A 24,921-nucleotide genomic window follows, 5' to 3' on the forward strand; every position below is an offset into this window, starting at 1 on the left:
AGAGGGGAAAGGGGAGACAGAAATGGGTTTCAGGATACTAGAAACACAATAGAAGAAAGAAAGAGGAGAGGAAACCTATGAGTCAAAAGAACCAACGGTGTGCCGGGCGTGACGACCTACGCCTGTAATCACACATTCGAGAGGAAGAGGCAGATGGATCACAAGATCGGACCAAGATGCACAGTGAAATGTTGCTCCAGCACTCCCAACCCATTCCAAAGGCAAAGCGCGTTAATATGACAGGTATACACGGTGTCTGCAAATATCAGGAGACACGCAAATGGTCCCACAGGAGAAACCACGGTAGACCGCCAAGACCCAAGGAGACACACAGAATCAAAGCCATGAAACTTACGCGGTGGCAAAGAGCTGTGTGGAGTCGTCACGGAAGCAGGCGGTGTCCTGGGGAAAGGAGGACGGGCAGAAGAGACGCCACTGAAGACTGGGACGGTGCTGTAAGGGGAGGGGAGGTGGGCGGAGGACGGAGGAGAAGAAGAGGGAGGCCCTGTCTGGGACGGAGAGGAGTCGTGGACTGGCAAGGACGAGAGATGATGCTGTGAAGTCAGAGGCTCAGAACCGGGAACTGTGGTTTCAGGACGATGGGTTGATGTCGGGGAGTGCGTAGAGGTTGGGTTACTAGGAAGACTAGGGTAAGAAGAAGGAGAGACAGGGCGTGGGCGAGTGGCAGAGGGAGCTGGAAGCCATGGTGACCGCGAACTGCTGGGAGAGGAAGAAAGTCCTTCTGTTACTAAAGTGGTTGAGGGTAACTCTGATGGCAAACGGACGACAGGTGACTGATCAAAATACACGGTAGATGCAGAACTCAGGAAGGGACGACGGGTGGACACTGAAGTCCCACTACTGGAAAAGGCGGTTAACGGTGGATTGGAGACAGATTTGGAGGTCTCCGATTGTTGAGTGGCCTGTGTTGAAAGCACGCCGCTCAGGGAGGTTGTGTGTGCCCCCAACTGTCCTGTGGTGGGTGAGGTGTCAGCAGTTGCAGGTGTTGGTGTGGAAACTGGACTGCTCTGGAATAATGTGGATTCCTTCACGTAGGCTGTTGTTTGAGACATGTCAGGAGCTTGAGTTGCTTGTGTGGAAATCGGGCTGCTAGGGTATGTTGTGGACGCCTGGGGTTGGTGGGTGGTGTGGGAGCTCTGAGTGGGGACAGCTGTCTCTGGTGAAACGGAGCTGGCCGCAAAGGTCGTAGAGTCCTGAGGGAAGACTCCTGGGGTGTTGTCCGTGCCCTGAGTGTCCTGTGTGGAAATCGGGTGGTTTGTGGAAGTTGAAGATTCCTCAGGTTGTGATGTGGTGTAGGTGGTCTCAGGGGGTACAGCAGTCTCTGTTGAAATTGTGGTGCTCTGGAGAGTGGTCCATTCCTGAGTGAACCCTGTTCCCTGAGAGCTCCTGGTTACTGGAGGTGCTTGTGTAGAAACCAAGCCGCTCAGGGAGGTTGTGTGTGCCTCAGTGTGTCCTGTGGTTGGAGAGGTGTGAAGAGGAAGGGCTGTTTCTGTGGAAACCGCATGGCTGGGGAAGGTTGTAGGTGCATGAGTGGACCTTACTTCTGAGGTCTCTGTAGGTTGAGTTGCCTGTGTTGAGGTCAAGGTCCAATAGTGCGTTGTGGACGCCTCACTTACAGGTGAGGTGTGGGAAGTCTCAGTGGGTACAGGGGTTTCTCTTCCAACTGAGGGTGATGGGAAGAGGGTAGGTCCGTGAGTCAAGAGTGTTGTGGATGTCTCAGCGTCTTGAGTTGTTTGAGTAGAAGTTGGAATATGTGGTGAGGCTGTAGGCTCCTCAGTAACAGCTGAGATGTAGGAGGTCTCAGGAATTCCAGCTGTTTCTGTGAAAACTGTGCTTGTTGGGGAGGCTGTGGACTCCTGAGTGAAGACTGTCGATTGTGGGATCCCTGCTGTTGAAGTTGGGTGGCTTTGGTAGGCCGTGGAAGCTTCAGTTGGGGCTGCAGTGAAGGACGTCTCAGGAGGTAGGGCTGTTTGTGAGGAACCTGAGCTGGTTGTAGCTTCCTCTGTGAAGACTGTAGTCTGCAAGGAATCGGTGTTTTGAGAAGAATGCGTGGAAACTGGGCTTCTTGGGGAGACTGTAGAAGGCTCCGTCAGGGCTGAGGTGTGGCTGGTCTCAGGAGGTAGAGCAGTCTCTGTTGAAATTGAGGTGTTCCGGAGAGTTGTGGCCTCCTGAGTGAAGACTGTTCCCTGAGAGGTCTCCGTGTCTTGAGTGGCCTGTGTTGAAAGCACGCCGCTCAGGGAGGTTGTGTGTGCCTCCAACTGTCCTGTGGTGGGTGAGGTGTCAGCAGTTGCAGGTGTTGGTGTAGAAACTGGACTGCTCTGGAATAATGTGGATTCCTTCACGTAGGCTGTTGTTTGAGACATGTCAGGAGCTTGAGTTGCTTGTGTGGAAATCGGGCTGCTAGGGTATGTTGTGGACGCCTGGGGTTGGTGGGTGGTGTGGGAGCTCTGAGCGGGGACAGCTGTCTCTGGTGAAACGGAGCTGGCCGCAAAGGTCGTAGAGTCCTGAGGGAAGACTCCTGGGGTGTTGTCCGTGCCCTGAGTGTCCTGTGTGGAAATCGGGTGGTTTGTGGAAGTTGAAGATTCCTCAGGTTGTGATGTGGTGTAGGTGGTCTCAGGGGGTACAGCAGTCTCTGTTGAAATTGTGGTGCTCTGGAGAGTGGTCCATTCCTGAGTGAACCCTGTTCCCTGAGAGCTCCTGGTTACTGGAGGTGCTTGTGTAGAAACCAAGCCGCTCAGGGAGGTTGTGTGTGCCTCAGTGTGTCCTGTGGTTGGAGAGGTGTGAAGAGGAAGGGCTGTTTCTGTGGAAACCGCATGGCTGGGGAAGGTTGTAGGTGCATGAGTGGACCTTATTTCTGAGGTCTCTGTAGGTTGAGTTGCCTGTGTTGAGGTCAAGGTCCAATAGTGCGTTGTGGACGCCTCACTTACAGGTGAGGTGTGGGAAGTCTCAGTGGGTACAGGGGTTTCTCTTCCAACTGAGGGTGATGGGAAGAGGGTAGGTCCGTGAGTCAAGAGTGTTGTGGATGTCTCAGCGTCTTGAGTTGTTTGAGTAGAAGTTGGAATATGTGGTGAGGCTGTAGGCTCCTCAGTAACAGCTGAGATGTAGGAGGTCTCAGGAATTCCAGCTGTTTCTGTGAAAACTGTGCTTGTTGGGGAGGCTGTGGACTCCTGAGTGAAGACTGTCGATTGTGGGATCCCTGCTGTTGAAGTTGGGTGGCTTTGGTAGGCCGTGGAAGCTTCAGTTGGGGCTGCAGTGAAGGACGTCTCAGGAGGTAGGGCTGTTTGTGAGGAACCTGAGCTGGTTGTAGCTTCCTCTGTGAAGACTGTAGTCTGCAAGGAATCGGTGTTTTGAGAAGAATGCGTGGAAACTGGGCTTCTTGGGGAGACTGTAGAAGGCTCCGTCAGGGCTGAGGTGTGGCTGGTCTCAGGAGGAAGAGCAGTCTCTGTTGAAATTGAGGTGTTCCGGAGAGTTGTGGCCTCTTGAGTGAAGACTGTTCCCTGAGAGGTCTCCGTGTCTTGAGTGGCCTGTGTTGAAAGCACGCCGCTCAGGGAGGTTGTGTGTGCCCCCAACTGTCCTGTGGTGGGTGAGGTGTCAGCAGTTGCAGGTGTTGGTGTGGAAACTGGACTGCTCTGGAATAATGTGGATTCCTTCACGTAGGCTGTTGTTTGAGACATGTCAGGAGCTTGAGTTGCTTGTGTGGAAATCGGGCTGCTAGGGGATGTTGTGGACGCCTGGGGTTGGTGGGTGGTGTGGGAGCTCTGAGCGGGGACAGCTGTCTCTGGTGAAACGGAGCTGGCCGCAAAGGTCGTAGAGTCCTGAGGGAAGACTCCTGGGGTGTTGTCCGTGCCCTGAGTGTCCTGTGTGGAAATCGGGTGGTTTGTGGAAGTTGAAGATTCCTCAGGTTGTGATGTGGTGTAGGTGGTCTCAGGGGGTACAGCAGTCTCTGTTGAAATTGTGGTGCTCTGGAGAGTGGTCCATTCCTGAGTGAACCCTGTTCCCTGAGAGCTCCTGGTTACTGGAGGTGCTTGTGTAGAAACCAAGCCGCTCAGGGAGGTTGTGTGTGCCTCAGTGTGTCCTGTGGTTGGAGAGGTGTGAAGAGGAAGGGCTGTTTCTGTGGAAACCGCATGGCTGGGGAAGGTTGTAGGTGCATGAGTGGACCTTACTTCTGAGGTCTCTGTAGGTTGAGTTGCCTGTGTTGAGGTCAAGGTCCAATAGTGCGTTGTGGACGCCTCACTTACAGGTGAGGTGTGGGAAGTCTCAGTGGGTACAGGGGTTTCTCTTCCAACTGAGGGTGATGGGAAGAGGGTAGGTCCGTGAGTCAAGAGTGTTGTGGATGTCTCAGCGTCTTGAGTTGTTTGAGTAGAAGTTGGAATATGTGGTGAGGCTGTAGGCTCCTCAGTAACAGCTGAGGTGTAGGAGGTCTCAGGAATTCCAGCTGTTTCTGTGAAAACTGTGCTTGTTGGGGAGGCTGTGGACTCCTGAGTGAAGACTGTCGATTGTGGGATCCCTGCTGTTGAAGTTGGGTGGCTTTGGTAGGCCGTGGAAGCTTCAGTTGGGGCTGCAGTGAAGGACGTCTCAGGAGGTAGGGCTGTTTGTGAGGAACCTGAGCTGGTTGTAGCTTCCTCTGTGAAGACTGTAGTCTGCAAGGAATCGGTGTTTTGAGAAGAATGCGTGGAAACTGGGCTTCTTGGGGAGCCTGTAGAAGGCTCCGTCAGGGCTGAGGTGTGGCTGGTCTCAGGAGGAAGAGCAGTCTCTGTTGAAATTGAGGTGTTCCGGAGAGTTGTGGCCTCCTGAGTGAAGACTGTTCCCTGAGAGGTCTCCGTGTCTTGAGTGGCCTGTGTTGAAAGCACGCCGCTCAGGGAGGTTGTGTGTGCCCCCAACTGTCCTGTGGTGGGTGAGGTGTCAGCAGTTGCAGGTGTTGGTGTGGAAACTGGACTGCTCTGGAATAATGTGGATTCCTTCACGTAGGCTGTTGTTTGAGACATGTCAGGAGCTTGAGTTGCTTGTGTGGAAATCGGGCTGCTAGGGTATGTTGTGAACGCCTGGGGTTGGTGGTTGGTGTGGGAGCTCTGAGCGGGGACAGCTGTCTCTGGTGAAACGGAGCTGGCCGCAAAGGTCGTAGAGTCCTGAGGGAAGACTCCTGGGGTGTTGTCCGTGCCCTGAGTGTCCTGTGTGGAAATCGGGTGGTTTGTGGAAGTTGAAGATTCCTCAGGTTGTGATGTGGTGTAGGTGGTCTCAGGGGGTACAGCAGTCTCTGTTGAAATTGTGGTGCTCTGGAGAGTGGTCCATTCCTGAGTGAACCCTGTTCCCTGAGAGCTCCTGGTTACTGGAGGTGCTTGTGTAGAAACCAAGCCGCTCAGGGAGGTTGTGTGTGCCTCAGTGTGTCCTGTGGTTGGAGAGATGTGAAGAGGAAGGGCTGTTTCTGTGGAAACCGCATGGCTGGGGAAGGTTGTAGGTGCATGAGTGGACCTTATTTCTGAGGTCTCTGTAGGTTGAGTTGCCTGTGTTGAGGTCAAGGTCCAATAGTGCGTTGTGGACGCCTCACTTACAGGTGAGGTGTGGGAAGTCTCAGTGGGTACAGGGGTTTCTGTTCCAACTGAGGGTGATGGGAAGTGGGTAGGTCCTTGAGTCAAGAGTGTTGTGGATGTCTCAGCGTCTTGAGTTGTTTGAGTAGAAGTTGGAATATGTGGTGAGGCTGTAGGCTCATCAGTAACAGCTGAGGTGTAGGAGGTCTCAGGAATTCCAGCTGTTTCTGTGAAAACTGTGCTTGTTGGGGAGGCTGTGGACTCCTGAGTGAAGACTGTCGATTGTGGGATCCCTTCTGTTGAAGTTGGGTGGCTTTGGTAGGCCGTGGAAGCTTCAGTTGGGGCTGCAGTGAAGGACGTCTCAGGAGGTAGGGCTGTTTGTGAGGAACCTGAGCTGGTTGTAGCTTCCTCTGTGAAGACTGTAGTCTGCAAGGAATCGGTGTTTTGAGAAGAATGCGTGGAAACTGGGCTTCTTGGGGAGACTGTAGAAGGCTCCGTCAGGGCTGAGGTGTGGCTGGTCTCAGGAGGAAGAGCAGTCTCTGTTGAAATTGAGGTGTTCCGGAGAGTTGTGGCCTCCTGAGTGAAGACTGTTCCCTGAGAGGTCTCCTTGTCTTGAGTGGCCTGTGTTGAAAGCACGCCGCTCAGGGAGGTTGTGTGTGCCACCAACTGTCCTGTGGTGGGTGAGGTGTCAGCAGTTGCAGGTGTTGGTGTGGAAACTGGACTGCTCTGGAATAATGTGGATTCCTTCACGTAGGCTGTTGTTTGAGACATGTCAGGAGCTTGAGTTGCTTGTGTGGAAATCGGGCTGCTAGGGTATGTTGTGGACGCCTGGGGTTGGTGGGTGGTGTGGGAGCTCTGAGCGGGGACAGCTGTCTCTGGTGAAACGGAGCTGGCCGCAAAGGTCGTAGAGTCCTGAGGGAAGACTCCTGGGGTGTTGTCCGTGCCCTGAGTGTCCTGTGTGGAAATCGGGTGGTTTGTGGAAGTTGAAGATTCCTCAGGTTGTGATGTGGTGTAGGTGGTCTCAGGGGGTACAGCAGTCTCTGTTGAAATTGTGGTGCTCTGGAGAGTGGTCCATTCCTGAGTGAACCCTGTTCCCTGAGAGCTCCTGGTTACTGGAGGTGCTTGTGTAGAAACCAAGCCGCTCAGGGAGGTTGTGTGTGCCTCAGTGTGTCCTGTGGTTGGAGAGATGTGAAGAGGAAGGGCTGTTTCTGTGGAAACCGCATGGCTGGGGAAGGTTGTAGGTGCATGAGTGGACCTTATTTCTGAGGTCTCTGTAGGTTGAGTTGCCTGTGTTGAGGTCAAGGTCCAATAGTGCGTTGTGGACGCCTCACTTACAGGTGAGGTGTGGGAAGTCTCAGTGGGTACAGGGGTTTCTGTTCCAACTGAGGGTGATGGGAAGTGGGTAGGTCCTTGAGTCAAGAGTGTTGTGGATGTCTCAGCGTCTTGAGTTGTTTGAGTAGAAGTTGGAATATGTGGTGAGGCTGTAGGCTCATCAGTAACAGCTGAGGTGTAGGAGGTCTCAGGAATTCCAGCTGTTTCTGTGAAAACTGTGCTTGTTGGGGAGGCTGTGGACTCCTGAGTGAAGACTGTCGATTGTGGGATCCCTTCTGTTGAAGTTGGGTGGCTTTGGTAGGCCGTGGAAGCTTCAGTTGGGGCTGCAGTGAAGGACGTCTCAGGAGGTAGGGCTGTTTGTGAGGAACCTGAGCTGGTTGTAGCTTCCTCTGTGAAGACTGTAGTCTGCAAGGAATCGGTGTTTTGAGAAGAATGCGTGGAAACTGGGCTTCTTGGGGAGACTGTAGAAGGCTCCGTCAGGGCTGAGGTGTGGCTGGTCTCAGGAGGAAGAGCAGTCTCTGTTGAAATTGAGGTGTTCCGGAGAGTTGTGGCCTCCTGAGTGAAGACTGTTCCCTGAGAGGTCTCCTTGTCTTGAGTGGCCTGTGTTGAAAGCACGCCGCTCAGGGAGGTTGTGTGTGCCACCAACTGTCCTGTGGTGGGTGAGGTGTCAGCAGTTGCAGGTGTTGGTGTGGAAACTGGACTGCTCTGGAATAATGTGGATTCCTTCACGTAGGCTGTTGTTTGAGACATGTCAGGAGCTTGAGTTGCTTGTGTGGAAATCGGGCTGCTAGGGTATGTTGTGGACGCCTGGGGTTGGTGGGTGGTGTGGGAGCTCTGAGCGGGGACAGCTGTCTCTGGTGAAACGGAGCTGGCCGCAAAGGTCGTAGAGTCCTGAGGGAAGACTCCTGGGGTGTTGTCCGTGCCCTGAGTGTCCTGTGTGGAAATCGGGTGGTTTGTGGAAGTTGAAGATTCCTCAGGTTGTGATGTGGTGTAGGTGGTCTCAGGGGGTACAGCAGTCTCTGTTGAAATTGTGGTGCTCTGGAGAGTGGTCCATTCCTGAGTGAACCCTGTTCCCTGAGAGCTCCTGGTTACTGGAGGTGCTTGTGTAGAAACCAAGCCGCTCAGGGAGGTTGTGTGTGCCTCAGTGTGTCCTGTGGTTGGAGAGGTGTGAAGAGGAAGGGCTGTTTCTGTGGAAACCGCATGGCTGGGGAAGGTTGTAGGTGCATGAGTGGACCTTACTTCTGAGGTCTCTGTAGGTTGAGTTGCCTGTGTTGAGGTCAAGGTCCAATAGTGCGTTGTGGACGCCTCACTTACAGGTGAGGTGTGGGAAGTCTCAGTGGGTACAGGGGTTTCTGTTCCAACTGAGGGTGATGGGAAGAGGGTAGGTCCTTGAGTCAAGAGTGTTGTGGATGTCTCAGCGTCTTGAGTTGTTTGAGTAGAAGTTGGAATATGTGGTGAGGCTGTAGGCTCCTCAGTAACAGCTGAGGTGTAGGAGGTCTCAGGAATTCCAGCTGTTTCTGTGAAAACTGTGCTTGTTGGGGAGGCTGTGGACTCCTGAGTGAAGACTGTCGATTGTGGGAACCCTGCTGTTGAAGTTGGGTGGCTTTGGTAGGCCGTGGAAGCTTCAGTTGGGGCTGCAGTGAAGGACGTCTCAGGAGGTAGGGCTGTTTGTGAGGAACCTGAGCTGGTTGTAGCTTCCTCTGTGAAGACTGTAGTCTGCAAGGAATCGGTGTTTTGAGAAGAATGCGTGGAAACTGGGCTTCTTGGGGAGACTGTAGAAGGCTCCGTCAGGGCTGAGGTGTGGCTGGTCTCAGGAGGAAGAGCAGTCTCTGTTGAAATTGAGGTGTTCCGGAGAGTTGTGGCCTCCTGAGTGAAGACTGTTCCCTGAGAGGTCTCCGTGTCTTGAGTGGCCTGTGTTGAAAGCACGCCGCTCAGGGAGGTTGTGTGTGCCCCCAACTGTCCTGTGGTGGGTGAGGTGTCAGCAGTTGCAGGTGTTGGTGTGGAAACTGGACTGCTCTGGAATAATGTGGATTCCTTCACGTAGGCTGTTGTTTGAGACATGTCAGGAGCTTGAGTTGCTTGTGTGGAAATCGGGCTGCTAGGGTATGTTGTGGACGCCTGGGGTTGGTGGGTGGTGTGGGAGCTCTGAGCGGGGACAGCTGTCTCTGGTGAAACGGAGCTGGCCGCAAAGGTCGTAGAGTCCTGAGGGAAGACTCCTGGGGTGTTGTCCGTGCCCTGAGTGTCCTGTGTGGAAATCGGGTGGTTTGTGGAAGTTGAAGATTCCTCAGGTTGTGATGTGGTGTAGGTGGTCTCAGGGGGTACAGCAGTCTCTGTTGAAATTGTGGTGCTCTGGAGAGTGGTCCATTCCTGAGTGAACCCTGTTCCCTGAGAGCTCCTGGTTACTGGAGGTGCTTGTGTAGAAACCAAGCCGCTCAGGGAGGTTGTGTGTGCCTCAGTGTGTCCTGTGGTTGGAGAGGTGTGAAGAGGAAGGGCTGTTTCTGTGGAAACCGCATGGCTGGGGAAGGTTGTAGGTGCATGAGTGGACCTTACTTCTGAGGTCTCTGTAGGTTGAGTTGCCTGTGTTGAGGTCAAGGTCCAATAGTGCGTTGTGGACGCCTCACTTACAGGTGAGGTGTGGGAAGTCTCAGTGGGTACAGGGGTTTCTGTTCCAACTGAGGGTGATGGGAAGAGGGTAGGTCCTTGAGTCAAGAGTGTTGTGGATGTCTCAGCGTCTTGAGTTGTTTGAGTAGAAGTTGGAATATGTGGTGAGGCTGTAGGCTCCTCAGTAACAGCTGAGGTGTAGGAGGTCTCAGGAATTCCAGCTGTTTCTGTGAAAACTGTGCTTGTTGGGGAGGCTGTGGACTCCTGAGTGAAGACTGTCGATTGTGGGATCCCTGCTGTTGAAGTTGGGTGGCTTTGGTAGGCCGTGGAAGCTTCAGTTGGGGCTGCAGTGAAGGACGTCTCAGGAGGTAGGGCTGTTTGTGAGGAACCTGAGCTGGTTGTAGCTTCCTCTGTGAAGACTGTAGTCTGCAAGGAATCGGTGTTTTGAGAAGAATGCGTGGAAACTGGGCTTCTTGGGGAGACTGTAGAAGGCTCCGTCAGGGCTGAGGTGTGGCTGGTCTCAGGAGGAAGAGCAGTCTCTGTTGAAATTGAGGTGTTCCGGAGAGTTGTGGCCTCCTGAGTGAAGACTGTTCCCTGAGAGGTCTCCGTGTCTTGAGTGGCCTGTGTTGAAAGCACGCCGCTCAGGGAGGTTGTGTGTGCCCCCAACTGTCCTGTGGTGGGTGAGGTGTCAGCAGTTGCAGGTGTTGGTGTGGAAACTGGACTGCTCTGGAATAATGTGGATTCCTTCACGTAGGCTGTTGTTTGAGACATGTCAGGAGCTTGAGTTGCTTGTGTGGAAATCGGGCTGCTAGGGTATGTTGTGGACGCCTGGGGTTGGTGGGTGGTGTGGGAGCTCTGAGCGGGGACAGCTGTCTCTGGTGAAACGGAGCTGGCCGCAAAGGTCGTAGAGTCCTGAGGGAAGACTCCTGGGGTGTTGTCCGTGCCCTGAGTGTCCTGTGTGGAAATCGGGTGGTTTGTGGAAGTTGAAGATTCCTCAGGTTGTGATGTGGTGTAGGTGGTCTCAGGGGGTACAGCAGTCTCTGTTGAAATTGTGGTGCTCTGGAGAGTGGTCCATTCCTGAGTGAACCCTGTTCCCTGAGAGCTCCTGGTTACTGGAGGTGCTTGTGTAGAAACCAAGCCGCTCAGGGAGGTTGTGTGTGCCTCAGTGTGTCCTGTGGTTGGAGAGGTGTGAAGAGGAAGGGCTGTTTCTGTGGAAACCGCATGGCTGGGGAAGGTTGTAGGTGCATGAGTGGACCTTACTTCTGAGGTCTCTGTAGGTTGAGTTGCCTGTGTTGAGGTCAAGGTCCAATAGTGCGTTGTGGACGCCTCACTTACAGGTGAGGTGTGGGAAGTCTCAGTGGGTACAGGGGTTTCTGTTCCAACTGAGGGTGATGGGAAGAGGGTAGGTCCTTGAGTCAAGAGTGTTGTGGATGTCTCAGCGTCTTGAGTTGTTTGAGTAGAAGTTGGAATATGTGGTGAGGCTGTAGGCTCCTCAGTAACAGCTGAGGTGTAGGAGGTCTCAGGAATTCCAGCTGTTTCTGTGAAAACTGTGCTTGTTGGGGAGGCTGTGGACTCCTGAGTGAAGACTGTCGATTGTGGGATCCCTGCTGTTGAAGTTGGGTGGCTTTGGTAGGCCGTGGAAGCTTCAGTTGGGGCTGCAGTGAAGGACGTCTCAGGAGGTAGGGCTGTTTGTGAGGAACCTGAGCTGGTTGTAGCTTCCTCTGTGAAGACTGTAGTCTGCAAGGAATCGGTGTTTTGAGAAGAATGCGTGGAAACTGGGCTTCTTGGGGAGACTGTAGAAGGCTCCGTCAGGGCTGAGGTGTGGCTGGTCTCAGGAGGAAGAGCAGTCTCTGTTGAAATTGAGGTGTTCCGGAGAGTTGTGGCCTCCTGAGTGAAGACTGTTCCCTGAGAGGTCTCCGTGTCTTGAGTGGCCTGTGTTGAAAGCACGCCGCTCAGGGAGGTTGTGTGTGCCCCCAACTGTCCTGTGGTGGGTGAGGTGTCAGCAGTTGCAGGTGTTGGTGTGGAAACTGGACTGCTCTGGAATAATGTGGATTCCTTCACGTAGGCTGTTGTTTGAGACATGTCAGGAGCTTGAGTTGCTTGTGTGGAAATCGGGCTGCTAGGGTATGTTGTGGACGCCTGGGGTTGGTGGGTGGTGTGGGAGCTCTGAGCGGGGACAGCTGTCTCTGGTGAAACGGAGCTGGCCGCAAAGGTCGTAGAGTCCTGAGGGAAGACTCCTGGGGTGTTGTCCGTGCCCTGAGTGTCCTGTGTGGAAATCGGGTGGTTTGTGGAAGTTGAAGATTCCTCAGGTTGTGATGTGGTGTAGGTGGTCTCAGGGGGTACAGCAGTCTCTGTTGAAATTGTGGTGCTCTGGAGAGTGGTCCATTCCTGAGTGAACCCTGTTCCCTGAGAGCTCCTGGTTACTGGAGGTGCTTGTGTAGACACCAAGCCGCTCAGGGAGGTTGTGTGTGCCTCAGTGTGTCCTGTGGTTGGAGAGGTGTGAAGAGGAAGGGCTGTTTCTGTGGAAACCGCATGGCTGGGGAAGGTTGTAGGTGCATGAGTGGACCTTACTTCTGAGGTCTCTGTAGGTTGAGTTGCCTGTGTTGAGGTCAAGGTCCAATAGTGCGTTGTGGACGCCTCACTTACAGGTGAGGTGTGGGAAGTCTCAGTGGGTACAGGGGTTTCTGTTCCAACTGAGGGTGATGGGAAGAGGGTAGGTCCTTGAGTCAAGAGTGTTGTGGATGTCTCAGCGTCTTGAGTTGTTTGAGTAGAAGTTGGAATATGTGGTGAGGCTGTAGGCTCCTCAGTAACAGCTGAGGTGTAGGAGGTCTCAGGAATTCCAGCTGTTTCTGTGAAAACTGTGCTTGTTGGGGAGGCTGTGGACTCCTGAGTGAAGACTGTCGATTGTGGGATCCCTGCTGTTGAAGTTGGGTGGCTTTGGTAGGCCGTGGAAGCTTCAGTTGGGGCTGCAGTGAAGGACGTCTCAGGAGGTAGGGCTGTTTGTGAGGAACCTGAGCTGGTTGTAGCTTCCTCTGTGAAGACTGTAGTCTGCAAGGAATCGGTGTTTTGAGAAGAATGCGTGGAAACTGGGCTTCTTGGGGAGACTGTAGAAGGCTCCGTCAGGGCTGAGGTGTGGCTGGTCTCAGGAGGAAGAGCAGTCTCTGTTGAAATTGAGGTGTTCCGGAGAGTTGTGGCCTCCTGAGTGAAGACTGTTCCCTGAGAGGTCTCCGTGTCTTGAGTGGCCTGTGTTGAAAGCACGCCGCTCAGGGAGGTTGTGTGTGCCCCCAACTGTCCTGTGGTGGGTGAGGTGTCAGCAGTTGCAGGTGTTGGTGTGGAAACTGGACTGCTCTGGAATAATGTGGATTCCTTCACGTAGGCTGTTGTTTGAGACATGTCAGGAGCTTGAGTTGCTTGTGTGGAAATCGGGCTGCTAGGGTATGTTGTGGACGCCTGGGGTTGGTGGGTGGTGTGGGAGCTCTGAGCGGGGACAGCTGTCTCTGGTGAAACGGAGCTGGCCGCAAAGGTCGTAGAGTCCTGAGGGAAGACTCCTGGGGTGTTGTCCGTGCCCTGAGTGTCCTGTGTGGAAATCGGGTGGTTTGTGGAAGTTGAAGATTCCTCAGGTTGTGATGTGGTGTAGGTGGTCTCAGGGGGTACAGCAGTCTCTGTTGAAATTGTGGTGCTCTGGAGAGTGGTCCATTCCTGAGTGAACCCTGTTCCCTGAGAGCTCCTGGTTACTGGAGGTGCTTGTGTAGAAACCAAGCCGCTCAGGGAGGTTGTGTGTGCCTCAGTGTGTCCTGTGGTTGGAGAGGTGTGAAGAGGAAGGGCTGTTTCTGTGGAAACCGCATGGCTGGGGAAGGTTGTAGGTGCATGAGTGGACCTTACTTCTGAGGTCTCTGTAGGTTGAGTTGCCTGTGTTGAGGTCAAGGTCCAATAGTGCGTTGTGGACGCCTCACTTACAGGTGAGGTGTGGGAAGTCTCAGTGGGTACAGGGGTTTCTGTTCCAACTGAGGGTGATGGGAAGAGGGTAGGTCCTTGAGTCAAGAGTGTTGTGGATGTCTCAGCGTCTTGAGTTGTTTGAGTAGAAGTTGGAATATGTGGTGAGGCTGTAGGCTCCTCAGTAACAGCTGAGGTGTAGGAGGTCTCAGGAATTCCAGCTGTTTCTGTGAAAACTGTGCTTGTTGGGGAGGCTGTGGACTCCTGAGTGAAGACTGTCGATTGTGGGATCCCTGCTGTTGAAGTTGGGTGGCTTTGGTAGGCCGTGGAAGCTTCAGTTGGGGCTGCAGTGAAGGACGTCTCAGGAGGTAGGGCTGTTTGTGAGGAACCTGAGCTGGTTGTAGCTTCCTCTGTGAAGACTGTAGTCTGCAAGGAATCGGTGTTTTGAGAAGAATGCGTGGAAACTGGGCTTCTTGGGGAGACTGTAGAAGGCTCCGTCAGGGCTGAGGTGTGGCTGGTCTCAGGAGGAAGAGCAGTCTCTGTTGAAATTGAGGTGTTCCGGAGAGTTGTGGCCTCCTGAGTGAAGACTGTTCCCTGAGAGGTCTCCGTGTCTTGAGTGGCCTGTGTTGAAAGCACGCCGCTCAGGGAGGTTGTGTGTGCCACCAACTGTCCTGTGGTGGGTGAGGTGTCAGCAGTTGCAGGTGTTGGTGTGGAAACTGGACTGCTCTGGAATAATGTGGATTCCTTCACGTAGGCTGTTGTTTGAGACATGTCAGGAGCTTGAGTTGCTTGTGTGGAAATCGGGCTGCTAGGGTATGTTGTGGACGCCTGGGGTTGGTGGGTGGTGTGGGAGCTCTGAGCGGGGACAGCTGTCTCTGGTGAAACGGAGCTGGCCGCAAAGGTCGTAGAGTCCTGAGGGAAGACTCCTGGGGTGTTGTCCGTGCCCTGAGTGTCCTGTGTGGAAATCGGGTGGTTTGTGGAAGTTGAAGATTCCTCAGGTTGTGATGTGGTGTAGGTGGTCTCAGGGGGTACAGCAGTCTCTGTTGAAATTGTGGTGCTCTGGAGAGTGGTCCATTCCTGAGTGAACCCTGTTCCCTGAGAGCTCCTGGTTACTGGAGGTGCTTGTGTAGACACCAAGCCGCTCAGGGAGGTTGTGTGTGCCTCAGTGTGTCCTGTGGTTGGAGAGGTGTGAAGAGGAAGGGCTGTTTCTGTGGAAACCGCATGGCTGGGGAAGGTTGTAGGTGCATGAGTGGACCTTACTTCTGAGGTCTCTGTAGGTTGAGTTGCCTGTGTTGAGGTCAAGGTCCAATAGTGCGTTGTGGACGCCTCACTTACAGGTGAGGTGTGGGAAGTCTCAGTGGGTACAGGGGTTTCTGTTCCAACTGAGGGTGATGGGAAGAGGGTAGGTCCTTGAGTCAAGAGTGTTGTGGATGTCTCAGCGTCTTGAGTTGTTTGAGTAGAAGTTGGAATATGTGGTGAGGCTGTAGGCTCCTCAGTAACAGCTGAGGTGTAGGAGGTCTCAGGAATTCCAGCTGTTTCTGTGAAAACTGTGCTTGTTGGGGAGGCTGTGGACTCCTGAGTGAAGACTGTCGATTGTGGGATCCCTGCTGTTGAAGTTGGGTGGCTTTGGTAGGCCGTGGAAGCTTCAGTTGGGGCTGCAGTGAAGGACGTCTCAGGAGGTAGGGCTGTTTGTGAGGAACCTGAGCTGGTTGTAGCTTCCTCTGTGAAGACTGTAGTCTGCAAGGAATCGGTGTTTTGAGAAGAATGCGTGGAAACTGGGCTTCTTGGGGAGACTGTAGAAGGCTCCGTCAGGGCTGAGGTGTGGCTGGTCTCAGGAGGAAGAGCAGTCTCTGTTGAAATTGAGGTGTTCCGGAGAGTTGTGGCCTCCTGAGTGAAGACTGTTCCCTGAGAGGTCTCCGTGTCTTGAGTGGCCTGTGTTGAAAGCACGCCGCTCAGGGAGGTTGTGTGTGCCCCCAACTGTCCTGTGGTGGGTGAGGTGTCAGCAGTTGCAGGTGTTGGTGTGGAAACTGGACTGCTCTGGAATAATGTGGATTCCTTCACGTAGGCTGTTGTTTGAGACATGTCAGGAGCTTGAGTTGCTTGTGTGGAAATCGGGCTGCTAGGGTATGTTGTGGACGCCTGGGGTTGGTGGGTGGTGTGGGAGCTCTGAGCGGGGACAGCTGTCTCTGGTGAAACGGAGCTGGCCGCAAAGGTCGTAGAGTCCTGAGGGAAGACTCCTGGGGTGTTGTCCGTGCCCTGAGTGTCCTGTGTGGAAATCGGGTGGTTTGTGGAAGTTGAAGATTCCTCAGGTTGTGATGTGGTGTAGGTGGTCTCAGGGGGTACAGCAGTCTCTGTTGAAATTGTGGTGCTCTGGAGAGTGGTCCATTCCTGAGTGAACCCTGTTCCCTGAGAGCTCCTGGTTACTGGAGGTGCTTGTGTAGACACCAAGCCGCTCAGGGAGGTTGTGTGTGCCTCAGTGTGTCCTGTGGTTGGAGAGGTGTGAAGAGGAAGGGCTGTTTCTGTGGAAACCGCATGGCTGGGGAAGGTTGTAGGTGCATGAGTGGACCTTACTTCTGAGGTCTCTGTAGGTTGAGTTGCCTGTGTTGAGGTCAAGGTCCAATAGTGCGTTGTGGACGCCTCACTTACAGGTGAGGTGTGGGAAGTCTCAGTGGGTACAGGGGTTTCTGTTCCAACTGAGGGTGATGGGAAGAGGGTAGGTCCTTGAGTCAAGAGTGTTGTGGATGTCTCAGCGTCTTGAGTTGTTTGAGTAGAAGTTGGAATATGTGGTGAGGCTGTAGGCTCCTCAGTAACAGCTGAGGTGTAGGAGGTCTCAGGAATTCCAGCTGTTTCTGTGAAAACTGTGCTTGTTGGGGAGGCTGTGGACTCCTGAGTGAAGACTGTCGATTGTGGGATCCCTGCTGTTGAAGTTGGGTGGCTTTGGTAGGCCGTGGAAGCTTCAGTTGGGGCTGCAGTGAAGGACGTCTCAGGAGGTAGGGCTGTTTGTGAGGAACCTGAGCTGGTTGTAGCTTCCTCTGTGAAGACTGTAGTCTGCAAGGAATCGGTGTTTTGAGAAGAATGCGTGGAAACTGGGCTTCTTGGGGAGACTGTAGAAGGCTCCGTCAGGGCTGAGGTGTGGCTGGTCTCAGGAGGAAGAGCAGTCTCTGTTGAAATTGAGGTGTTCCGGAGAGTTGTGGCCTCCTGAGTGAAGACTGTTCCCTGAGAGGTCTCCGTGTCTTGAGTGGCCTGTGTTGAAAGCACGCCGCTCAGGGAGGTTGTGTGTGCCCCCAACTGTCCTGTGGTGGGTGAGGTGTCAGCAGTTGCAGGTGTTGGTGTGGAAACTGGACTGCTCTGGAATAATGTGGATTCCTTCACGTAGGCTGTTGTTTGAGACATGTCAGGAGCTTGAGTTGCTTGTGTGGAAATCGGGCTGCTAGGGTATGTTGTGGACGCCTGGGGTTGGTGGGTGGTGTGGGAGCTCTGAGCGGGGACAGCTGTCTCTGGTGAAACGGAGCTGGCCGCAAAGGTCGTAGAGTCCTGAGGGAAGACTCCTGGGGTGTTGTCCGTGCCCTGAGTGTCCTGTGTGGAAATCGGGTGGTTTGTGGAAGTTGAAGATTCCTCAGGTTGTGATGTGGTGTAGGTGGTCTCAGGGGGTACAGCAGTCTCTGTTGAAATTGTGGTGCTCTGGAGAGTGGTCCATTCCTGAGTGAACCCTGTTCCCTGAGAGCTCCTGGTTACTGGAGGTGCTTGTGTAGACACCAAGCCGCTCAGGGAGGTTGTGTGTGCCTCAGTGTGTCCTGTGGTTGGAGAGGTGTGAAGAGGAAGGGCTGTTTCTGTGGAAACCGCATGGCTGGGGAAGGTTGTAGGTGCATGAGTGGACCTTACTTCTGAGGTCTCTGTAGGTTGAGTTGCCTGTGTTGAGGTCAAGGTCCAATAGTGCGTTGTGGACGCCTCACTTACAGGTGAGGTGTGGGAAGTCTCAGTGGGTACAGGGGTTTCTGTTCCAACTGAGGGTGATGGGAAGAGGGTAGGTCCTTGAGTCAAGAGTGTTGTGGATGTCTCAGCGTCTTGAGTTGTTTGAGTAGAAGTTGGAATATGTGGTGAGGCTGTAGGCTCCTCAGTAACAGCTGAGGTGTAGGAGGTCTCAGGAATTCCAGCTGTTTCTGTGAAAACTGTGCTTGTTGGGGAGGCTGTGGACTCCTGAGTGAAGACTGTCGATTGTGGGATCCCTGCTGTTGAAGTTGGGTGGCTTTGGTAGGCCGTGGAAGCTTCAGTTGGGGCTGCAGTGAAGGACGTCTCAGGAGGTAGGGCTGTTTGTGAGGAACCTGAGCTGGTTGTAGCTTCCTCTGTGAAGACTGTAGTCTGCAAGGAATCGGTGTTTTGAGAAGAATGCGTGGAAACTGGGCTTCTTGGGGAGACTGTAGAAGGCTCCGTCAGGGCTGAGGTGTGGCTGGTCTCAGGAGGAAGAGCAGTCTCTGTTGAAATTGAGGTGTTCCGGAGAGTTGTGGCCTCCTGAGTGAAGACTGTTCCCTGAGAGGTCTCCGTGTCTTGAGTGGCCTGTGTTGAAAGCACGCCGCTCAGGGAGGTTGTGTGTGCCCCCAACTGTCCTGTGGTGGGTGAGGTGTCAGCAGTTGCAGGTGTTGGTGTGGAAACTGGACTGCTCTGGAATAATGTGGATTCCTTCACGTAGGCTGTTGTTTGAGACATGTCAGGAGCTTGAGTTGCTTGTGTGGAAATCGGGCTGCTAGGGTATGTTGTGGACGCCTGGGGTTGGTGGGTGGTGTGGGAGCTCTGAGCGGGGACAGCTGTCTCTGGTGAAACGGAGCTGGCCGCAAAGGTCGTAGAGTCCTGAGGGAAGACTCCTGGGGTGTTGTCCGTGCCCTGAGTGTCCTGTGTGGAAATCGGGTGGTTTGTGGAAGTTGAAGATTCCTCAGGTTGTGATGTGGTGTAGGTGGTCTCAGGGGGTACAGCAGTCTCTGTTGAAATTGTGGTGCTCTGGAGAGTGGTCCATTCCTGAGTGAACCCTGTTCCCTGAGAGCTCCTGGTTACTGGAGGTGCTTGTGTAGACACCAAGCCGCTCAGGGAGGTTGTGTGTGCCTCAGTGTGTCCTGTGGTTGGAGAGGTGTGAAGAGGAAGGGCTGTTTCTGTGGAAACCGCATGGCTGGGGAAGGTTGTAGGTGCATGAGTGGACCTTACTTCTGAGGTCTCTGTAGGTTGAGTTGCCTGTGTTGAGGTCAAGGTCCAATAGTGCGTTGTGGACGCCTCACTTACAGGTGAGGTGTGGGAAGTCTCAGTGGGTACAGGGGTTTCTGTTCCAACTGAGGGTGATGGGAAGAGGGTAGGTCCTTGAGTCAAGAGTGTTGTGGATGTCTCAGCGTCTTGAGTTGTTTGAGTAGAAGTTGGAATATGTGGTGAGGCTGTAGGCTCCTCAGTAACAGCTGAGGTGTAGGAGGTCTCAGGAATTCCAGCTGTTTCTGTGAAAACTGTGCTTGTTGGGGAGGCTGTGGACTCCTGAGTGAAGACTGTCGATTGTGGGATCCCTGCTGTTGAAGTTGGGTGGCTTTGGTAGGCCGTGGAAGCTTCAGTTGGGGCTGCAGTGAAGGACGTCTCAGGAGGTAGGGCTGTTTGTGAGGAACCTGAGCTGGTTGTAGCTTCCTCTGTGAAGACTGTAGTCTGCAAGGAATCGGTGTTTTGAGAAGAATGCGTGGAAACTGGGCTTCTTGGGGAGACTGTAGAAGGCTCCGTCAGGGCTGAGGTGTGGCTGGTCTCAGGAGGAAGAGCAGTCTCTGTTGAAATTGAGGTGTTCCGGAGAGTTGTGGCCTCCTGAGTGAAGACTGTTCCCTGAGAGGTCTCCGTGTCTTGAGTGGCCTGTGTTGAAAGCACGCCGCTCAGGGAGGTTGTGTGTGCCCCCAACTGTCCTGTGGTGGGTGAGGTGTCAGCAGTTGCAGGTGTTGGTGTGGAAACTGGACTGCTCTGGAATAATGTGGATTCCTTCACGTAGGCTGTTGTTTGAGACATGTCAGGAGCTTGAGTTGCTTGTGTGGAAATCGGGCTGCTAGGGTATGTTGTGGACGCCTGGGGTTGGTGGGTGGTGTGGGAGCTCTGAGCGGGGACAGCTGTCTCTGGTGAAACGGAGCTGGCCGCAAAGGTCGTAGAGTCCTGAGGGAAGACTCCTGGGGTGTTGTCCGTGCCCTGAGTGTCCTGTGTGGAAATCGGGTGGTTTGTGGAAGTTGAAGATTCCTCAGGTTGTGATGTGGTGTAGGTGGTCTCAGGGGGTACAGCAGTCTCTGTTGAAATTGTGGTGCTCTGGAGAGTGGTCCATTCCTGAGTGAACCCTGTTCCCTGAGAGCTCCTGGTTACTGGAGGTGCTTGTGTAGACACCAAGCCGCTCAGGGAGGTTGTGTGTGCCTCAGTGTGTCCTGTGGTTGGAGAGGTGTGAAGAGGAAGGGCTGTTTCTGTGGAAACCGCATGGCTGGGGAAGGTTGTAGGTGCATGAGTGGACCTTACTTCTGAGGTCTCTGTAGGTTGAGTTGCCTGTGTTGAGGTCAAGGTCCAATAGTGCGTTGTGGACGCCTCACTTACAGGTGAGGTGTGGGAAGTCTCAGTGGGTACAGGGGTTTCTGTTCCAACTGAGGGTGATGGGAAGAGGGTAGGTCCTTGAGTCAAGAGTGTTGTGGATGTCTCAGCGTCTTGAGTTGTTTGAGTAGAAGTTGGAATATGTGGTGAGGCTGTAGGCTCCTCAGTAACAGCTGAGGTGTAGGAGGTCTCAGGAATTCCAGCTGTTTCTGTGAAAACTGTGCTTGTTGGGGAGGCTGTGGACTCCTGAGTGAAGACTGTCGATTGTGGGATCCCTGCTGTTGAAGTTGGGTGGCTTTGGTAGGCCGTGGAAGCTTCAGTTGGGGCTGCAGTGAAGGACGTCTCAGGAGGTAGGGCTGTTTGTGAGGAACCTGAGCTGGTTGTAGCTTCCTCTGTGAAGACTGTAGTCTGCAAGGAATCGGTGTTTTGAGAAGAATGCGTGGAAACTGGGCTTCTTGGGGAGACTGTAGAAGGCTCCGTCAGGGCTGAGGTGTGGCTGGTCTCAGGAGGAAGAGCAGTCTCTGTTGAAATTGAGGTGTTCCGGAGAGTTGTGGCCTCCTGAGTGAAGACTGTTCCCTGAGAGGTCTCCGTGTCTTGAGTGGCCTGTGTTGAAAGCACGCCGCTCAGGGAGGTTGTGTGTGCCCCCAACTGTCCTGTGGTGGGTGAGGTGTCAGCAGTTGCAGGTGTTGGTGTGGAAACTGGACTGCTCTGGAATAATGTGGATTCCTTCACGTAGGCTGTTGTTTGAGACATGTCAGGAGCTTGAGTTGCTTGTGTGGAAATCGGGCTGCTAGGGTATGTTGTGGACGCCTGGGGTTGGTGGGTGGTGTGGGAGCTCTGAGCGGGGACAGCTGTCTCTGGTGAAACGGAGCTGGCCGCAAAGGTCGTAGAGTCCTGAGGGAAGACTCCTGGGGTGTTGTCCGTGCCCTGAGTGTCCTGTGTGGAAATCGGGTGGTTTGTGGAAGTTGAAGATTCCTCAGGTTGTGATGTGGTGTAGGTGGTCTCAGGGGGTACAGCAGTCTCTGTTGAAATTGTGGTGCTCTGGAGAGTGGTCCATTCCTGAGTGAACCCTGTTCCCTGAGAGCTCCTGGTTACTGGAGGTGCTTGTGTAGACACCAAGCCGCTCAGGGAGGTTGTGTGTGCCTCAGTGTGTCCTGTGGTTGGAGAGGTGTGAAGAGGAAGGGCTGTTTCTGTGGAAACCGCATGGCTGGGGAAGGTTGTAGGTGCATGAGTGGACCTTACTTCTGAGGTCTCTGTAGGTTGAGTTGCCTGTGTTGAGGTCAAGGTCCAATAGTGCGTTGTGGACGCCTCACTTACAGGTGAGGTGTGGGAAGTCTCAGTGGGTACAGGGGTTTCTGTTCCAACTGAGGGTGATGGGAAGAGGGTAGGTCCTTGAGTCAAGAGTGTTGTGGATGTCTCAGCGTCTTGAGTTGTTTGAGTAGAAGTTGGAATATGTGGTGAGGCTGTAGGCTCCTCAGTAACAGCTGAGGTGTAGGAGGTCTCAGGAATTCCAGCTGTTTCTGTGAAAACTGTGCTTGTTGGGGAGGCTGTGGACTCCTGAGTGAAGACTGTCGATTGTGGGATCCCTGCTGTTGAAGTTGGGTGGCTTTGGTAGGCCGTGGAAGCTTCAGTTGGGGCTGCAGTGAAGGACGTCTCAGGAGGTAGGGCTGTTTGTGAGGAACCTGAGCTGGTTGTAGCTTCCTCTGTGAAGACTGTAGTCTGCAAGGAATCGGTGTTTTGAGAAGAATGCGTGGAAACTGGGCTTCTTGGGGAGACTGTAGAAGGCTCCGTCAGGGCTGAGGTGTGGCTGGTCTCAGGAGGAAGAGCAGTCTCTGTTGAAATTGAGGTGTTCCGGAGAGTTGTGGCCTCCTGAGTGAAGACTGTTCCCTGAGAGGTCTCCGTGTCTTGAGTGGCCTGTGTTGAAAGCACGCCGCTCAGGGAGGTTGTGTGTGCCCCCAACTGTCCTGTGGTGGGTGAGGTGTCAGCAGTTGCAGGTGTTGGTGTGGAAACTGGACTGCTCTGGAATAATGTGGATTCCTTCACGTAGGCTGTTGTTTGAGACATGTCAGGAGCTTGAGTTGCTTGTGTGGAAATCGGGCTGCTAGGGTATGTTGTGGACGCCTGGGGTTGGTGGGTGGTGTGGGAGCTCTGAGCGGGGACAGCTGTCTCTGGTGAAACGGAGCTGGCCGCAAAGGTCGTAGAGTCCTGAGGGAAGACTCCTGGGGTGTTGTCCGTGCCCTGAGTGTCCTGTGTGGAAATCGGGTGGTTTGTGGAAGTTGAAGATTCCTCAGGTTGTGATGTGGTGTAGGTGGTCTCAGGGGGTACAGCAGTCTCTGTTGAAATTGTGGTGCTCTGGAGAGTGGTCCATTCCTGAGTGAACCCTGTTCCCTGAGAGCTCCTGGTTACTGGAGGTGCTTGTGTAGAAACCAAGCCGCTCAGGGAGGTTGTGTGTGCCTCAGTGTGTCCTGTGGTTGGAGAGGTGTGAAGAGGAAGGGCTGTTTCTGTGGAAACCGCATGGCTGGGGAAGGTTGTAGATGCATGAGTGGACCTTACTTCTGAGGTCTCTGTAGGTTGAGTTGCCTGTGTTGAGGTCAAGGTCCAATAGTGCGTTGTGGACGCCTCACTTACAGGTGAGGTGTGGGAAGTCTCAGTGGGTACAGGGGTTTCTGTTCCAACTGAGGGTGATGGGAAGAGGGTAGGTCCTTGAGTCAAGAGTGTTGTGGATGTCTCAGCGTCTTGAGTTGTTTGAGTAGAAGTTGGAATATGTGGTGAGGCTGTAGGCTCCTCAGTAACAGCTGAGGTGTAGGAGGTCTCAGGAATTCCAGCTGTTTCTGTGAAAACTGTGCTTGTTGGGGAGGCTGTGGACTCCTGAGTGAAGACTGTCGATTGTGGGATCCCTTCTGTTGAAGTTGGGTGGCTTTGGTAGGCCGTGGAAGCTTCAGTTGGGGCTGCAGTGAAGGACGTCTCAGGAGGTAGGGCTGTTTGTGAGGAACCTGAGCTGGTTGTAGCTTCCTCTGTGAAGACTGTAGTCTGCAAGGAATCGGTGTTTTGAGAAGAATGCGTGGAAACTGGGCTTCTTGGGGAGACTGTAGAAGGCTCCGTCAGGGCTGAGGTGTGGCTGGTCTCAGGAGGTAGAGCAGTCTCTGTTGAAATTGAGGTGTTCCGGAGAGTTGTGGCCTCCTGAGTGAAGACTGTTCCCTGAGAGGTCTCCGTGTCTTGAGTGGCCTGTGTTGAAAGCACGCCGCTCAGGGAGGTTGTGTGTGCCTCCAACTGTCCTGTGGTGGGTGAGGTGTCAGCAGTTGCAGGTGTTGGTGTGGAAACTGGACTGCTCTGGAATAATGTGGACTCCTTCACGTAGGCTGTTGTTTGAGACATGTCAGGAGCTTGAGTTGCTTGTGTGGAAATCGGGCTGCTAGGGTATGTTGTGGACGCCTGGGGTTGGTGGGTGGTGTGGGAGCTCTGAGCGGGGACAGCTGTCTCTGGTGAAACGGAGCTGGCCGCAAAGGTCGTAGAGTCCTGAGGGAAGACTCCTGGGGTGTTCTCCGTGCCCTGAGTGTCTTGTGTGGAAATCGGGTGGCCTGGGGAAGTTGTAGATGCCTCATATTGAGATGTGATATGGGTGGTCTCAGGATGGACAGCAGTTTCTGAGGAAACTGTAGGGGTTGTGAAGAGTTCTTGAGAGATTCTTGGGGATGTTTCAAGCCCTTCCGTTTTTTGTGTCAAAACTATGGTGTTTGGAGAGGTTATAGACTCCTCAGTCAGGGCTGAGGTGTAGGACGTCTGGTAAGATTCAGCTGTGTCTCTTGAAACTGAGCTTCCTTGGAAGGTTTCAGCTTCTGTGAGGAGGACTGTTGTCTCAGAAGCTTCGGGGTGTGGAACTGTCTGGGTTGTTAGGACTATTTTTTGAGGGACATCTGCTGTCTCTGCTGTGGCTGTTGACCTTGGGGTGCTTTGGTTAGGGTTCGATCCTTCATCTGGGGCTGTTCTTGGGGAGTCTCCAGTGGTCACCTGTGAGGGTGCTGGACTTGCTCTTCCTGACTCGGTTGTCTGTGCCTTTCCTGGGGCTGTAGTCTGAGAGTCTTCAGTGGCTAGAGAAGCGTTTGGTGAACTGTTTGTGGGTTTCGTTATGCCTGTTGCCTGGTTGCTCCCCGTGGACACTGTGGTGTGTGTTGCGTTTGTGGGGCTTGACAGTGTTGTGGATCCATACACACCCGAGTTTACAGCCACTGTAGTTGATGCTGCGGTGTGCTCTGGTCCTCCTTTTGGTTCACTTGTTGTTAACTCTGTAATTTGAAAGAATTAGGGAAGACAGGATGACTCAGCAATTTCTCGTCTTTTTTTTTTTTTTCCTCTCTTATTTCTGAGGAAGGGATGGGAGCTAGCTGTGTCTCCCACAAAAGTACAGGTTGTGGTCCTCACTGCCACCAGCAATAGGATCTCCTCGGTTCTCAGGCCCACATCCCATTTATGGGCTATGGGTGTGCTGAAGTCATGGAGTCCAGAGCTTACTGTGGTCCCCCGTCTCGGGTGGGGCACACAATTGTGCATGTGGCACGATTTCCTTAAAATAAAGATTGATTTATTATGTGTACAGTGTTCCATCTGCATGTATCCCTGTAGGCCAGAAGAGGGCGCCAGATCCCATTGCAGATGGTTGTGAGCCGCCAAGTGGTTGCTGGGAATTGAACTCAGGACCTCCGGAAGAGCAGTCAGTGCCTCTTCCCTCTGAGCCATCTCTCCAGTCCACAACACAATTTCTATGCCACATATTGTGGTGCCTAATCTTCACTGTCAACTTTACTGGATTCAGAATCACCTAGACACACTATTTCAGTCTATCTTTGAGAGAGTTACCAGAGAATTTTAGCTCAGGAGGGAAATCTTACTTGGGTATGAGTGGCACCATCCATATGGGCTAGGATCTCAGACTGAAAAA

General features: G+C 53.5%; 1 protein-coding gene across 2 annotated transcripts in view; it reads right to left on the minus strand.

The window, feature by feature from the left end:
• LOC110342803 (mucin-12) overlaps positions 1-24,039 on the minus strand; it is a 36,516-nt gene extending 12,477 nt beyond the window's left edge. The window contains exons 1-2 of one of the 2 annotated variants that reach the window (XM_040731101.1): positions 3,546-24,039; positions 356-923 (exon numbers count right to left, since the gene is read on the minus strand). In XM_040731101.1, the coding sequence (XP_040587035.1) occupies positions 356-923; positions 3,546-23,360 (20,383 nt within the window). In that variant the 5' untranslated portion in view covers positions 23,361-24,039. The other variant, XM_040731102.1, reaches the window with a different exon arrangement.
• Positions 24,040-24,921: the final 882 nt, after the last annotated feature.

The sequence above is a fragment of the Mesocricetus auratus genome, unplaced genomic scaffold, assembly GCF_017639785.1.
Source record: "Mesocricetus auratus isolate SY011 unplaced genomic scaffold, BCM_Maur_2.0 Super-Scaffold_100025, whole genome shotgun sequence".
NCBI lineage: Eukaryota > Metazoa > Chordata > Mammalia > Rodentia > Cricetidae > Mesocricetus > Mesocricetus auratus.